General features: G+C 53.2%; 1 protein-coding gene across 2 annotated transcripts in view; it reads right to left on the minus strand.

The window, feature by feature from the left end:
* Positions 1–14,948, minus strand: part of LOC147721191 (apoptosis-inducing factor 1, mitochondrial-like) — a 249,867-nt gene that overhangs the window by 109,734 nt on the left and 125,185 nt on the right. For both annotated transcript variants that reach the window (XM_086964674.1, XM_086964673.1), the window contains exon 11: positions 1,805–1,913. In XM_086964674.1, the coding sequence (XP_086820800.1) occupies positions 1,805–1,913 (109 nt within the window). The remainder of the gene's footprint in view (positions 1–1,804; positions 1,914–14,948) is intronic.

Below are 14,948 nucleotides of genomic sequence, written 5' to 3' on the forward strand. Positions count from 1 at the left end.
GAGTCAAGAAACATTTGCGTTGATACCAGTTAACACAAAGAGTTGATGGAGAAATGGTGTGAAGGGGTAGGTTCACAAGAGAGAAATATGAAACACAAGGGTCTTTGGGGGGGGAGCACATATGAGCTGGAAAACACATCACCTCTTATGGAGTGCTTAAGCAAAAAAGAAAAAAAGTAGTTCCCTAAAAATGAGCAGTGGAAGGATTGCAGTCAGCCAAACAGGGGGATGGTAAAGAGGCTATGCTCCAGGGAAGAGGAAAAAACACACACGATGGACAGGCTGAAACAAGAAAAAACATTAACTAGAAAGCAACCAATATGAGGGACAGTAGAACCAACCAATAGTAATCAATGGTCAGCTGCAAGCTCCTATATGTTCTTATTAAGTCCACAATATGTCTTTCGCAGCCAGACAGCTTGTGGAGTCTGCTAGGCTCTACCTAAAATATTCAAAAAACTACCAAGAGTGTTTGTAGATGGTTAAAGAGGATCATACATGAGTAGGACTAACCCCACATGTCACCAGATAAACCACAATATCACAAACCACAGAGTCAAAAGTGCAAAAAAAGGTAAATGGCAAACAAGGGAATCCTTTACAATAGTATTTAAATATTTGAAGCTAATTATAAAGTCATTAGCAGTGACATGTACATTAGATCTAGCATGGGGACAGCAACAAGAAGGCGGCAACAAGATGCCATCTTCAAGCCGTAATGTCACCTAGTTTACCTTTCAGTTTATCCACGGAGCTGAATCTTTCCGAATTAATTGTATATTGAACTACGGTCAAACAGGTGGCATACTAGTTTATAAACAACATAACTTTTGACCTAGCTCTCCTGGGGAGATTGAAACCTTTTATTAGGGGCCTATTCAAATTAACCTTAGCAAAAATGTTCCTGAGGATAATCTCTCGAGATGTATTACAATGAGGGACCCAAACGTTGGCAGTGGTGGTTCCATTTCTTCATCAATAATCAACTGTGGGATTGACCGCCACAATGCACAGTGGTCTTACTTTATATTAAGAGTGGACTTGCACATTGCTCAATGCATAACTTGAAATGTATTGTGGACAGACCAGTTTAATGCATGAATGTTTTGCTGAATACGCACACCCTTTGTTCATAAAAATATTTCTTATTACAAATTTTATCTCAATATGTACGCTTGTCTTCAATCGGTTGTCTTATATAATGTCAACGCTCGGGACATTATAGTTGGCAGCAAATATTTAAATCCTATTATAAATGATCTCCGTATCAACCATTTACCTTTTCCTGATTTATACCGAAGCTCACCCTGAACCTAAGATGACTGTCCCAAAATGTTAATCATTTTCGGTCACATCCAAACAGAATAATTGAGGGGGAAATAAAAGTGTTGAAAAAAAATGTTGATAGCAATAGATGATTTTCACATGATATGTAAAACTATGACAAAGATCACTTTTTGGGCTTACTTATTGAATTACCCTTTGTACCCGTGCGTGCTTGATGGTCTAACTATTGAAGCAGCTGAGAAATATTTGCTATTACTTGTGTGACAAAAGGAATAATTTGTAACAGTCTCAATTTAAACTGTAATGTAACTTTAACCAACACCAAGAAAAAGACTGAGCGTTCTTAAGGTCGAATATATCAAAAGTGAATGGTTAAAACAATAAACAGTAAGGACATGCATGCACCAGCTAACTGCAATACAACATGTTCTGAGACAACAGAATAGAACATGAAAGGCTCCTCCTTTGTATTTCTGTCAAGTAACATCACTGCTGACTCGCTAAAAATGTAACTTACCTCTTCTTCCTAAAGCACAAGCAAGTTCACTGCCCAGGAAACCACCGCCAATTATTGTCACAGACTTCACTTCTTTGGTTATCTTTTCCAGAGCAATAAAATCGTTTACCTTTAACAAATTTAAACATTATTTTAGGGGGGTTCAGAACATGGTTGGTAAATAATTACAATGACTGCCTTTTAGACTTATGCAGAACACCACAAACAAAGAATATATAGGCAGATGTGCACAATCAAAGAGTACACAATAAACACCTGTCCTGCTTCCGATCGAAAACATTATTTTTGGCAATGACTGGCAAATTTTGGTCCCTGAAATCACAATCAACTAGTAAGCTCCCAATATAAATGTGCATACTCATCTGTATAAAAAGTTGATTGAACTGTTCAATCAATCAATCAATCAAAGACATTTCTAGAGCGCACTACTTACCCGTAGGGTCTCAAGGCGCTGGGGGGGGGGGGGGGGGCGTTACTGCTCGAACAGCCAGGTCTTCAGCTTCTTCCTGAAGGAGAGGTGATCTTGGGTCAGGCGCAGGTCGGGAGGGAGGGAGTTCCAGGTCTTGGCGGCCAGGTAGGAGAAGGACCTTCCTCCTGTTGTCGCTTTTCGGATGCGGGGGACGGCGGCGAGGGCGTGGTTGGCTGATCGGAGGTGGCGTTTGGGAGCGTAGAAGTTGATTCGGTTGTTGAGGTAGCTCGGGCCTTGGTCGTGTAGGGCTTTGTGTGCGTGGGTGAGGAAGCGGAAGGTGATTCTTTTGTTGACGGGGAGCCAATGCAGGTCTCTCAGGTGTCCGGAGATGTGGCTGGTTCGTGGGATGTCGAGGATGAGTCTGGCTGAGGCGTTCTGGATCCGCTGGAGTCTCTTCTGGAGCTTGGCGGTGGTACCGGCGTAGAGGGTGTTGCCGTAGTCCAGTCGGCTGGTGACGAGGGCCTGGGTGACGGTCTTCCTGGTCTCGGTGGGGATCCACCAGAAGATCTTTCGTAGCATGCGTAGGATGTTGAAGCACGACGAGGAGACGGCGTTGACTTGCCTGGTCATGGAGAGGGAGGAGTCCAGGATGAAGCCCAGGTTGCGTGCGTGGTCTGTCGGTTTGAGTGCGGTGCCCAGGGCTGGAGGCCACCAGGAGTCGCCCCAGGCGGAGGGGGAAGAGCCCAGGATGAGGACTTCCGTCTTGTCTGAGTTCAGTTTCAGGCGGCTGGTCGTCATCCACTCGGCTACCTCTTTCATCCCTTCGTGCAGGTTGGCTCTGGCGGCGGCGGGGTCGTTGGTCAGGGAGAGGATCAGCTGGGTGTCGTCGGCGTAGGAGATTATGTTCAGGTTGTGTCGGCGTGCGATGGCCGCGAGGGGGCTCATGTAGACGTTGAAGAGGGTGGGGCTCAGCGAGGATCCTTGAGGGACGCCGCAGATGACATCGGTGGGCTCTGACTTGTACGGTGGTAGGCGGACTCTCTGTGATCGTCCGTCGAGGAAGGAGATGATCCATTCCAGAGCCTTCTCCTGGATTCCGACGTTGCTGAGGCGCTGAACTAGGGTGCGGTGGCAGACAGTGTCGAATGCCGCGGAGAGGTCCAGGAGGATGAGGGCCGCTGTTTCTCCGTCGTCCATCAGGGCTCGGATGTCATCGGTGGCGGCGATGAGGGCGGTCTCGGTGCTGTGGTTGGCTCGGAAGCCAGACTGTGAGGGGTCGAGGGATCCGTTCGTCTCAAGGAAGGCGGCCAGCTGCTTGTTGACGGTCTTCTCGATGACTTTGGCTGGAAACGGGAGGAGCGAGATGGGGCGGTAATTCTTGAGTTCGGTGGGGTCCGCTGTAGGTTTCTTGAGTAGAGCGCTGAGTTCGGCGTGCTTCCAGCTCTCAGGGAAGGTGGCGGTGTCGAAGGATGTGTTGATGATGTCTCGCAGATGGGGTGCGATGACAGCGTCGGCCTTGTTGAAGACGTGGTGGGGGCAAGGGTCGGTCGGAGATCCGGAGTGGATGGAGTTCATCGTGCGGGCGGTGTCTTCGGTGCTGATCGGAGTCCAGGCGCGGAGGGTGGTGGTGGGGGGTGGTGGTTCGGTCGTGGCGTGCGTTGGTTGGTTGTTGAAGCTGTTGTGTATGTCCGCGATCTTGTTGTGGAAGTATGAGGCGAGGGAGTCGCAGAGGTCTTGCGATGGGGTGATGTCTTTGTTTCCTGCGCTGGGGTTGGATAGCTCTTTCACGATGTTGAAGAGTTCTTTGCAGTTGTGTGCGTTGTTGTCCAGCCGGTCCTTGAATGCAGTTTTCTTGGCGGCGCGGATCAGCTGGTGGTGCTTCCGGGTGGCAAGCTTGAGGGTGGTCATGTTGTCCGGTGTTGGTTCCCTTCTCCAGACTTTCTCGAGGGCTCGGCAGTTCTTCTTGGAGCTCTTGAGTTCGTCGGTGAACCATGGGGCTTTCTTGCTGCCGGGTCTGATGGGCGGGGTCCTCAGGGGGGCGAGCTCGTCCGCGCAGTTGCTGATCCACTTCGTGAGGTTGTCGGCGGCCTGGCTGGGGTTCGCTGAGCTGGCAGGAGGGTGCTGGCTCAGGGAGGTGGCGAGCTGGTCGGCTGTGATCTTGTTCCAGCTTCTGCGGGCAGCCTGTTGCTGGTGGTGGTGGGTCGTCGTTCTTTTGAAGGTGAAGTGGACGCAGCTGTGATCCGTCCATTGAAGCTCTGTGGCGTGGCTGAAGGCGATGTCTTTGCTGGATGAGAAGACTGCGTCGAGTGTGTGTCCGACGAGGTGGGTGGGGGTGGTCACCAGCTGCTTGAGTCCAAGATTGGCGAGGTTGTCGAGCAGGGTGCTGGTGTTGCGGTCGTTGTTGTTCTCCAGGTGGAAGTTGAGGTCTCCCAGGAGGAGGGGAGGGCGTGCGGGCTGACGAAGTCGGCGATGTCCTCGCTGAATTGGGTGCGTGGTCCCGGAGGTCGGTAGATCAGAGTGCCTCTGAGGGTGGTCTTCGGGTCGGTGTGGATCTGGAAATGCAGGTGTTCGGCGGTGGTAAGGGTGTTGTCGGTGCTGGTCGTGATACGGATGGTGTTCCTGTGGACGATGGCGATGCCTCCTCCCATCTGGTTGGCTGTGCGGTCCCTCCGGGTGATCTTGTAGCCCTCTGGGATGGCGATGGCGATGTCGGGAGCTGAAGAGGCGTTCATCCAGGTCTCCGTGAGGAAGGCAACGTCAGGGGCTGTGGTGTCGAGGAGGTTCCAGAGTTCGATGGCGTGTCTGTGGACGGAGCGGGTGTTGAGCAGGAAGCACTTGAGGTGGGTGCTGCTGGAGTTCGACTTGGCGGGTGCCGGTGCGATGCAGGTCCGGATGCAGGTGAACTTGCAGGCGTGGCAGCTGAAGGGTCCGTGGGTGCGTCGTGGTGTGGCGTTGTAGCACACTGGGAGTCGACCGGTGTTGAGTGCGCTGAGGTTGGCGGCGGTGTACGTCAGGCGGGTCGGCCGGGGTCTTCGGGGGCCAGGGGTCCTGGCACTGGGGGCGGTCCAGGCGGGGACGGGCGTAGACGGGCTTACCTTTGGCGTGCCTTCGGCGCACAATCGGCGCGCCCGCTGCGCGTGACCGCTGCGCGTTCGCACGGTCGCCATATATGGCGAAGTGCGCGGGTGGGCGGAGCAGCTGGGAGGCGGGAGCGGGGAGGGTACAGAAAGAAAAAGGGCGGGGTTAGCGGCGGTGGCGGGAAGCGAGTACGAGGGCGGCACTACGACAGGGCAAACAGGAAGGAAAAACGCTATTACACTCACAGAAGTAAAAAAACAGGCAATAGGGAAAGACAAAAACGAACACAATAACAACAGCAGGGCAAGCAGGAAGGAAAAAAGGACGCTATTACAGTCACAGAAGTGAGAAAAAAAACAGGCAAAAAGGAAAGACAAAAACGAAGACAATCACAAGCAAAACCAACAGGCGAGCGCGGACCACGCCGCTCGAAGGAGGGGGCGTGGTCACGAGGCGGCAGCGAGGCAGGCAAGGCAAGGGGGCACACGCAGCAGCTGGTGGCCGTGCGGCGCGGGGGTGTCCTACAACTGTTCAAGTTTCTTTAAATAAAGTATCAATTTCTATTTAAAGACCAGCAGAAATCAGGGCATCCTCAAACAAACTCATCATGCGCCTCTACGCCATGATGCAAGATATGGCTCTGATCTGTGCCCATTCGGTCCAGTCTGCTTGGGTTGCTGATCTGCAGTGTCCCCTCAGTGACGAGCAGTGGCACTATTGCTGCTCCCAATCCACAGCCCTCTCTCTAAACTACAGACTTCGGTTGAGCCACTTAACCCCTTGCATGCTTGTGACGGATCCACTCTGTCAAGAGCCACGAGCGCGCTGTGCTCATGACAGAGTAGTTCCGTCATGCCGCGGCCGCTCCGCCAACGCGGCACGTATTCCCCGCCTGTGCGGGCGAATTAGTGAGTGGGCGGAGCCGTGACGGAAGCACTCCGTCATAAGCACAGCGCGCCCGTGGCTCGTGACGGAGTGGTTCCGTCACAAGCAAGGCGGCGCAGCGCGACCCCCCCTCCCCCCCAGCACTGCAGCAGAATTACCGCCACGGCAAAGGGGTTAAAATACTTATATAGGATCTATCGTACACAAACTCATTTGCACAGAATGCCACTTTCTTGCACTTTGCCTGGGAGAGTCCAGCTGTTCTATGTGAAGGACATCCCTTTCAAAATACGCAAATTGGCATCTTCCTATTGCTGGCCAAGCATAGGGTTGGGGCAAGCTTCCCGGACCTCATCTAAAGCAATGGCTGGGTGATGCGGCCTGTCAGGAACAACTGGAAGCCTATTGAACCTCATTTTTTGTCAAATCTGTTTATTGGCATTTTTCAGTTTCATTTTCACAAACGGTACAATGCACATGTATATGCATCCAATACATTATTGCAGTTATATTTCGATTGTCAAATACTTGAACACATTATGCCCCTGAGGTGCTGCATTGTGTTTTGGAAACATTCCTGTAATTAGCAGTTGTACCCGAGTGCATCCAAATTCAAATAAAATAAAGGGGGGCCTATGCGACTCAGCTCCAGGTACAGAGATGAGTTATATTTTCAAACAGTAAACCCTTAACTTTGCTAATGCAGCCAAGCACAGTGCGACATGGTCTTGAGCAGACAGTCAATGTTGTCCCCCCCTCGCTTCCGGCACCCACCCCAGTTTCCCACTCCTCCACCCGCTCAGATGTCCTTCCCCCATCCCCACATGCCTTCAGCTCCAGTCACTCCCCTGCCTTCAGCTTCACGCATTGCATCCTGCAAGTTGCCATGTATGTGTCCGCAGCGCCCATCCCCTGGTTAGCTGCAGTCCCGCCTAGCCATCCACCGTTCCTTCAGCAGCAGCTACTTCGCCCGACTGTAGGTTGCGAAGTATACGCTCCCAGGTCTCTGCGGAGGCCCATTGAACCTCATGCCTCAGAGGGAGACCAAGAGACATTTGGGCCCTGCTGGTGGTCTACCTGGTGATGCAGCACAACCAGTTTCACACTGGTATCTGCAACGCTCAGAGAATAGAGCACCCATGACAACTCCGCTTGCTCCGCAGTGGTCTGTGGCCCGGACTGCTGAGCTGAACCCTGAATGCAATCATGGATTGCAGCTATGATTCCTCACACTTCTTTCTACTCTACTATAGGGCACTATGTTAACAAAGCACTGCATAATGTGGAAATACATACTCAGCAATCGGACTGTACCCTTATGCTGTTTGATGCCATCTAGTATATGCCTAATGGTTGACCCTGTTCTTCCCTTAGTTCTTTAGTACTCTGTGTAACGTCATTTTCAATAATGAAACCAATTAATATACATATATATTTTCTTTTCATTAAAAGACGCGTCTTACTGGGAACCATGGACCATAAAGTCCAACTTTATGCAGATCATCTTTTGGTGTTAAATCAAGATTCTATGTCAGGATCCGAGGCTCAGATTATGCTGATCTCATCCATTTATTTTCGCTCAGAAGCCTTAAACAACATTTTTAGTGAAAAGACTACATATCCTATGAGTCTTTCCAACGATAAACAACCACAGCCAGTCCCATATAAACAGCATTAAGGAACAGCACTTCCTCTTTCTTCGCCACTCAGCAGCCACATAAATGCTTTTCCTTATTATGGTTTATAGGCATATCAGCGGCAGTGCTGCATTTTGCTGCTATTGACTGTTATTACATGTTATTTGTATTGATATTTGTCCTGCGTGCACGGTGCCATCTTCGTGGTAGTGCCGATCGGCTCTGTGGGGGATGAAGCCTGCGGCCTTCATGCACTCTGCAAGGCTTACTACGGGGGCAGAGAAACAGGTTCCCGTTAGCTACCACAGCGCCCTTACCGGCCTGGTCGCCTCACGATCCCTGCTCCTGTGCCCTCCTGCTGCCTGTGACGCCCGATCTCCAGCGACGCCTGCTCCTGGCGCCCCAGCCGCCGCAGGGCCGCCAGAGAAGCCCGCACCCGGTTTTCCCGCCGCCGCTGCCTGCCTGCAGACCCGCCCCCCCGCCAGCCGATTGGCTAAGACGCTCCCGCCCCCAGCTGACCCTTTCTCACGGCTCCCTTCTTATGACGCCCCCTGAGCGACCGCGCAGCGGGAGCGCCGATTGAGCGCCGAAGGGGCGCCAAAGGTAAGCCCGTCTGCGCCCGTCCGCGCCGGGACCGCGCCCAGTGCCAGGACCCCTGGCCCCCGCAGACCCCAGCCCACCCGCCGGACCTACGACGCCACCACCCTCAACGCACTCAACACCGGCCGAATCCCGGGATGCTACCGAGCCACCCCGAGACGAACCCTTCAGCTGCCACTCCTGCAAGTTCACCTGCATCCGGACCTGTCCTGCACCAACACCCGCCAAGCCGAACACCAGCAGCAACCACCTGAAGTGCATCCTCCTCAACACCCGCTCCGTCCACAGACACACCATCGAACTCTGGAACCTCCTCGACACCACAGCCCCTGACGTCGCCTTCCTCACGGAAACCTGGATGAACGACTCCTCAGCGCCCGACATCGCCATCGCCATCCCGGAGGGCTACAAGATCACCCGAAGGGACCGCATCAACAACACAGGAGGAGGCATCGCCATCATCTACAGGGACACCATCCGCATCACAACCAACACCGACGACACCCTGACAACCGCCGAACACCTGCACTTCCAGATCCACACGGACCCCAAAACCACCCTCAGAGGCACCCTGATCTACCGACCCCCAGGACCACGCACTCAATTCAGCGAGGACATCGCCGACTTCATCAGCCCGCATGCCCTCCCCTCCGCTGACTACATCCTCCTGGGAGACATCAACTTCCACCTGGAGAACAACAACGACCGCAACACCATCACCCTGCTCGACAACCTCGCCAACCTCGGTCTCAAGCAGCTGGTGTCCACCCCCACCCACCTCGCCGGACACACACTCGACGCCGTCTTCTCATCCAGCAAAGACATCACCTTCAGCCACGCCACCGGACTCCACTGGACGGACCACAGCTGCGTCTACTTCACCTTCAAAAGAACGACGATACACCACCACCAGCAACAGGTTGCTCGAAGAAGCTGGAACAAGATCACAGCCGACCAGCTCGCCGCTTCCCTGAGCCAGCACCCTCCCGCCAGCTCAGCGAACCCCAGCCAGGCCGCCGACAACCTCACGAAGTGGATCAGCAACTGCGCGGACGAACTCGCCCCACTGAGGACCCCGCCCAGCAGACCCGGCAGCAAGAAGGCCCCATGGTTCACCGACGAACTCAAGAGCTCCAAGAAGAACTGCCGAGCCCTCGAGAAAGCCTGGAGAAGGGATCCAACACCGGACCACATGACCACCCTCAAGCTTGCCACCCGGAAGCACCACCAACTGATCCGCGCCACCAAGAAAACTGCATTCAAGGACCGGCTGGACAACAACGCACACAACTGCAAGGAACTCTTCAACATCGTGAAAGAGCTCTCCAACCCCAACGCCGGAAACAACGACATCACCCCATCGCAAGACCTCTGCAACTCCCTCGCCTCCTACTTCCACAACAAGATCGCGGACATACACAACAGCTTCAGCACTCAACCGACGCACGCCACGACCGAACCACCGCCCCCGACCACCACCCTCTGCGCCTGGACTCCGACCAGCACCGAAGACACCGTCCGCATGATGAACTCCATCCACTCCGGATCTCCAACCGACCCCTGCCCTCACCACGTCTTCAACAAAGCCGACGCTGTCATCGCACCCTACCTGCGGGACATCATCAACACATCCTTCGACACCGCCACCTTCCCGGAGAGCTGGAAACACGCCGAACTCAGCGCCCTACTCAAGAAACCTACAGCGGACCCCACCGAACTCAAGAATTACCGCACCATCTCGCTCCTCCCGTTTCCAGCCAAAGTCATCGAGAAGACCATCAACAAACAGCTGGCCGCCTTCCTCGAGACGAATGGATCCCTCGACCCCTCACGGTCTGGCTTCCGAGCCAACCACAGCACCGAGACCGCCCTCATCGCTGCCACCGATGACATCCGAGCCCTGATGGACAACGGAGAAACAGCAGCCCTCATCCTCCTAGACCTCTCCGCGGCATTCGACACTGTCTGCCACCGCACCCTAGTGCAGCGCCTCAGCAACGTCGGAATCCAGGAGAAGGCACAGGAATGGATCATCTCCTTCCTCGACGGAAGAACACAGAGAGTCTGTCTACCACCGTACAAGTCAGAGGCCACCGAAGTCATCTGCGGCGTCCCTCAAGGATCCTCGCTGAGCCCCACCCTCTTCAACGTCTACATGAGCCCCCTCGCGGCCATCGCACGCCAACACAACCTCAACATCATCTCCTACGCTGACGACACCCAGCTGATCCTCTCCCTGACCAACGACCCCGCCGCCGCCAGAGCCAACCTTCACGAAGGGATGAAAGACGTAGCCGAGTGGATGACGACCAGCCGCCTGAAACTGAACTCAGACAAGACGGAAGTCCTCATCCTGGGCTCCTCGCCCTCCGCCTGGGACGACTCCTGGTGGCCCCCCGCCCTGGGCACCGCACCCAAACCGACAGACCACGCACGCAACCTGGGCTTCATCCTGGACTCCTCCCTCTCCATGACCAGACAAGTCAACGCCGTCTCGGCGTCCTGTTTTAACATTCTGCGCATGCTACGGAAGATCTTCCGGTGGATCCCCACCGAGACCAGGAAGACGGTCACCCAGGCCCTCGTCACCAGCCGTCTGGACTACGGCAACGCCCTCTACGCCGGAACCACCGCCAAGCTCCAGAAGAGACTCCAGCGGATCCAGAACGCCTCAGCCAGCCTCATACTCGACATCCCCCGACGCAGCCACATCTCCGGACATCTGAGAGACCTGCACTGGCTCCCCGTCAACAAGAGAATCACCTTCCGTCTCCTCACCCACGCACACAAAGCCCTACACGAACGACCAAGGCCCGAGCTACCTCAACAACCGCCTCAACTTCTACGCTCCCAAACGCCACCTCCGATCGACCAACCACGCCCTCGCCGCCGTCCCCCGCATCCGAAGAGCGACAACAGGAGGAAGGTCCTTCTCCTACCTGGCCGCCAAGACCTGGAACTCCCTCCCGACTGACCTGCGCCTGACACAAGACACAGGAAGAAGCTCAAGACCTGGCTGTTCGAGCGGTAGCAGCACCCCCACCCCCCCCCCCCAAGCGCCTTGAGACCCTTCGGGTAAGTAGTGCGCTCTACAAATGTCTTTGATTGATTGATTGAGTGTGGCGGCTGCTGTAGTCGCGCAGCCTTCAGCACGCCGACTCTCCTGACGAGGCGTGCCTCCTTGCATACTTCACAATCCTCAGCGTGCATCTGGTGTGTTTGACAGTTTCCCTTCAGTGTAGCGGACTGTCACTTTTGGAGCACGCCGGAGGCAGCAAGATGTTCCTGTTATTTCTCCTGCTCCAGTGTAGCGGTTCACCCGCAGAGCATTCCCTGGTTATTAGGCCTGAGTGTCTCAGCGCCGAACATCATAGCTTTGCCACATACAAATTGTTTCTGGGCTTGATGCCTATTTCCCTGTACAGTTCTAAGCCTGTCTGGAGCTTCTGTATACCACTGACTTCTAATTTCACCCGAGCATTAAGGCAGGGTAAGTTTGAAGCATGCTGGGAGTCAGTGGAGGAGCATTCTTTACTCCCCATCTATGTAGAATTGGTGGATGCTACTGATGCATCATTGGAGAGGGCGGTCTCCTCGACTCTAGAACGCTTGAGCCGGCGCATAGTCTAACTCACAGTCAGGTGCAATGTGGTACCCTCATCAGAGGAAGGTTAGAGGGAACCCCCTACTGGCGCAAAGGGGACCAGTAAGGGCAAGGGCAAGGCCAAGCCACAAACCACCACTCGTACGAACACTACCTCATCCAATGCCTTTGAGAGGCTGCACCAGGTCTTTCTTTAATGGGGGCTAGACAGTCAGAGAATGGATGACCATGCTGGGGATTATACCGACAACCCTGATGGGGACTCGGATGACGAACCAGGTCCGAGCAGACCCTGGTGACCGGAAGGTTGTGCCAAGAAACCTGGATGGGTGTTCCCCTGAACCAAGACTCCACAGATATATCGGGTATGCTAAACCAGAAGGATATATATCATTCCCGGTCTGCTGATTGGATACCAGCGCCCAATGTGGCACGCTTATGTGGCCAGCCGTTTCAGAAAACCTATGGATCAAGAGGTCCGAGGTCACCTGAAAGCAGAGTGCCCTGAATGTCCCAGTGGCAAGTACCCCAAAGATTGATGCCAAAATGGCGACGTTCATCAGAAAATTAATTATGGACCCTAAGAAGGGGTTGGACTGCTCCTGGCGGTCCCACCAAGACAAGTTCTTGGATGTGGCGGAAGATGCCAGGGAGTCAGGCCACATGATTGATCCCGCAATCCTATCGGGATGTGAACAGCGGACCCTAGGTTTTCTTGGGATGCGAACTGCACATTATCAATAGAGCGTAGGTGCTTTTTGTTGATTAAAATAGATCTCAGGTTAGGCAAATTGGCTACCACTGAAGCCAGACCTGTGGCAAACGGGAGTCTCTTTGGTGAGCCATTCATAAAGGAGTTGTCCCGTTTTGCAACACGTTCTCATCTCTGAACAAGGCCCAGCAGTCTATTAAAAAGCGTCTTTAGCAAGCAGATTTCTGGGGGGCGGAAAAGGTAGGGGGCACTCCACTGGCTGCTCATACAACTCCAACCCCCATAAGATCCAGACAAAGCGTTCGATACAGTGGCACAATCACAAACATTTCAGTAGGTTCTACCCCTTGAGAGGTCGTGGCAGAGGGTGCGGCGGAAAAGGAAACGGCCAGAAATGTGCCAGGTGACCTGCCGGTAAGGAATACCCCTTTTTTCCTACCAGGGGTGAGGGCAGAAGACTGAAATGGTTCAGCCACAAGTGGGTGTCTAACATGAAGGATGCATGGGTGCTCCAAACAGTGACAGGGCTTCATACAGATTCCATGGGACACCACGTCATCTTTCCTGACCATTTCCTTTAGTCTTCTCACAGAAGGGACATAGGTGGTAAACTGAAAAGTGCACAAACTTATACAGAAAGGGGCTATCGCTCATTAGGTCCTTCACAACAGAGGGATTCTTGAGAAATATCTTTCTGGTCGAGAAGGAGGATAAGGGTTTCAGACTAGTAATCAATCTACGAGATTTCAGTCAATGGGTGGTATATCGCCATTTCAAAATGGAAGATATTCACCTTCCAAGACGTGTTTTGCTGCCTAACGATTGGCTGGTACAGCTCAACCTCGACAATCCCGATATTTCTTCCCACTGGCGGTTTCTAGAGTTTCAGTGGGCCGATCAGATATACGAATTCACTTGCCTACTGTTGAATCTGTCTTCAGCACTTTGGTGCCTCACCAAGGTGTTGAGGCCAGTCATGGAAAGCTCCGGGCACAAGGTGTATGATTCATAGTGAACCTGGACGACATCCTGATGCACCAGGAGAAATCTGTTTTACTCTTGTAACTCCTGATGACTCAATCCCTACTACAGGATCTAAGTTTTATTCTGAACGATCAACGATCGGAATTCGTTCCAGCACAACAAATGACTTTTCTGGGGTTTGAGGTAGACAAGGTGCATCAATACCTCAGGTTGCCCCAACAAAAGATACGTTTGATTCGCAGGGAGCTGCAACAGACTCTAGTGAGAGAGAAATTTTCCCTATGACACTTGGCCCAGATCATGGGACGCGTCGTCCTAGATTCAGTCTTTTTTTCCTGGCCCATTGCACTACTGGGCTTTACAGCACTTGAAGATGCAGCATTGGATATGGGGCTCCATGTACACGCAGGAGATCTTCTTTCCTCAGAAGCACGCACGTGGATTCACAGGTGGTTGAGCATATGTAGGCCTACAACAGGAGGGCCATCTACGGTTCATCTGGTGATCGAATCAGATGCCAGTCGGCAAGGTTGGGGCACCCGTGGTGGAGATATTACCACAGGCAGTCACTGATCAGAGCAAGAGGAGTCTACACATCATTTGTCAAACTCCTAGCTGGATCCTTTGCGATTCGAAGCCTGGTGGCCAACAAGGTATCCTGCGCAATTTTGTTGAAGATAGACAACATCTTTGGAGTGAGATATCAATTGATTCGGGGGGAACGATATCCAGGTTACTGGCAGACTTGGCCAGGGACTTCTGGAACTATTGCCAGGTTCACAAATTGTTAGTCACTGCAGAATATTTGCCAGGGAAATTTAGTCAGACGGCGGACTGGCATTCCTGGCACCTTCAGGATTAGCTGGACCTCTCTCTATTTCAGAGCCTGATGGTTCGGTAGCGTCAATTACCAGCTTCCTCGGTTTTTCAGCTGGCGCCGGGATCCCCTCGCAGAAGGGACAGATGCCTTCCTGCAAGATTAAAGTCAGTGTCGGGCGGATGCGTTCCTCAGAATTCTCCATGAGAGCCAGACTCACGGCATTGGTTTGACGGCAGAAGGTGAAGTGATCCTAGTGTCGCAGCTTTGGGAATCTCAAGTTTGGTATCCAGTTCTTCTGGAAGTTTCTAGGGATTGTCCAATCCAATGCCCCTGACTCCCAGACTTCGGACTGACTCACATGGCAACTTGCACCAACTGGTTCAAGAGGGGGATTCTCCGGCTCAAGGGTTGGAAG

Source organism: Lissotriton vulgaris, chromosome 4_1 (assembly GCF_964263255.1).
Source record: "Lissotriton vulgaris chromosome 4_1, aLisVul1.2, whole genome shotgun sequence".
NCBI lineage: Eukaryota > Metazoa > Chordata > Amphibia > Caudata > Salamandridae > Lissotriton > Lissotriton vulgaris.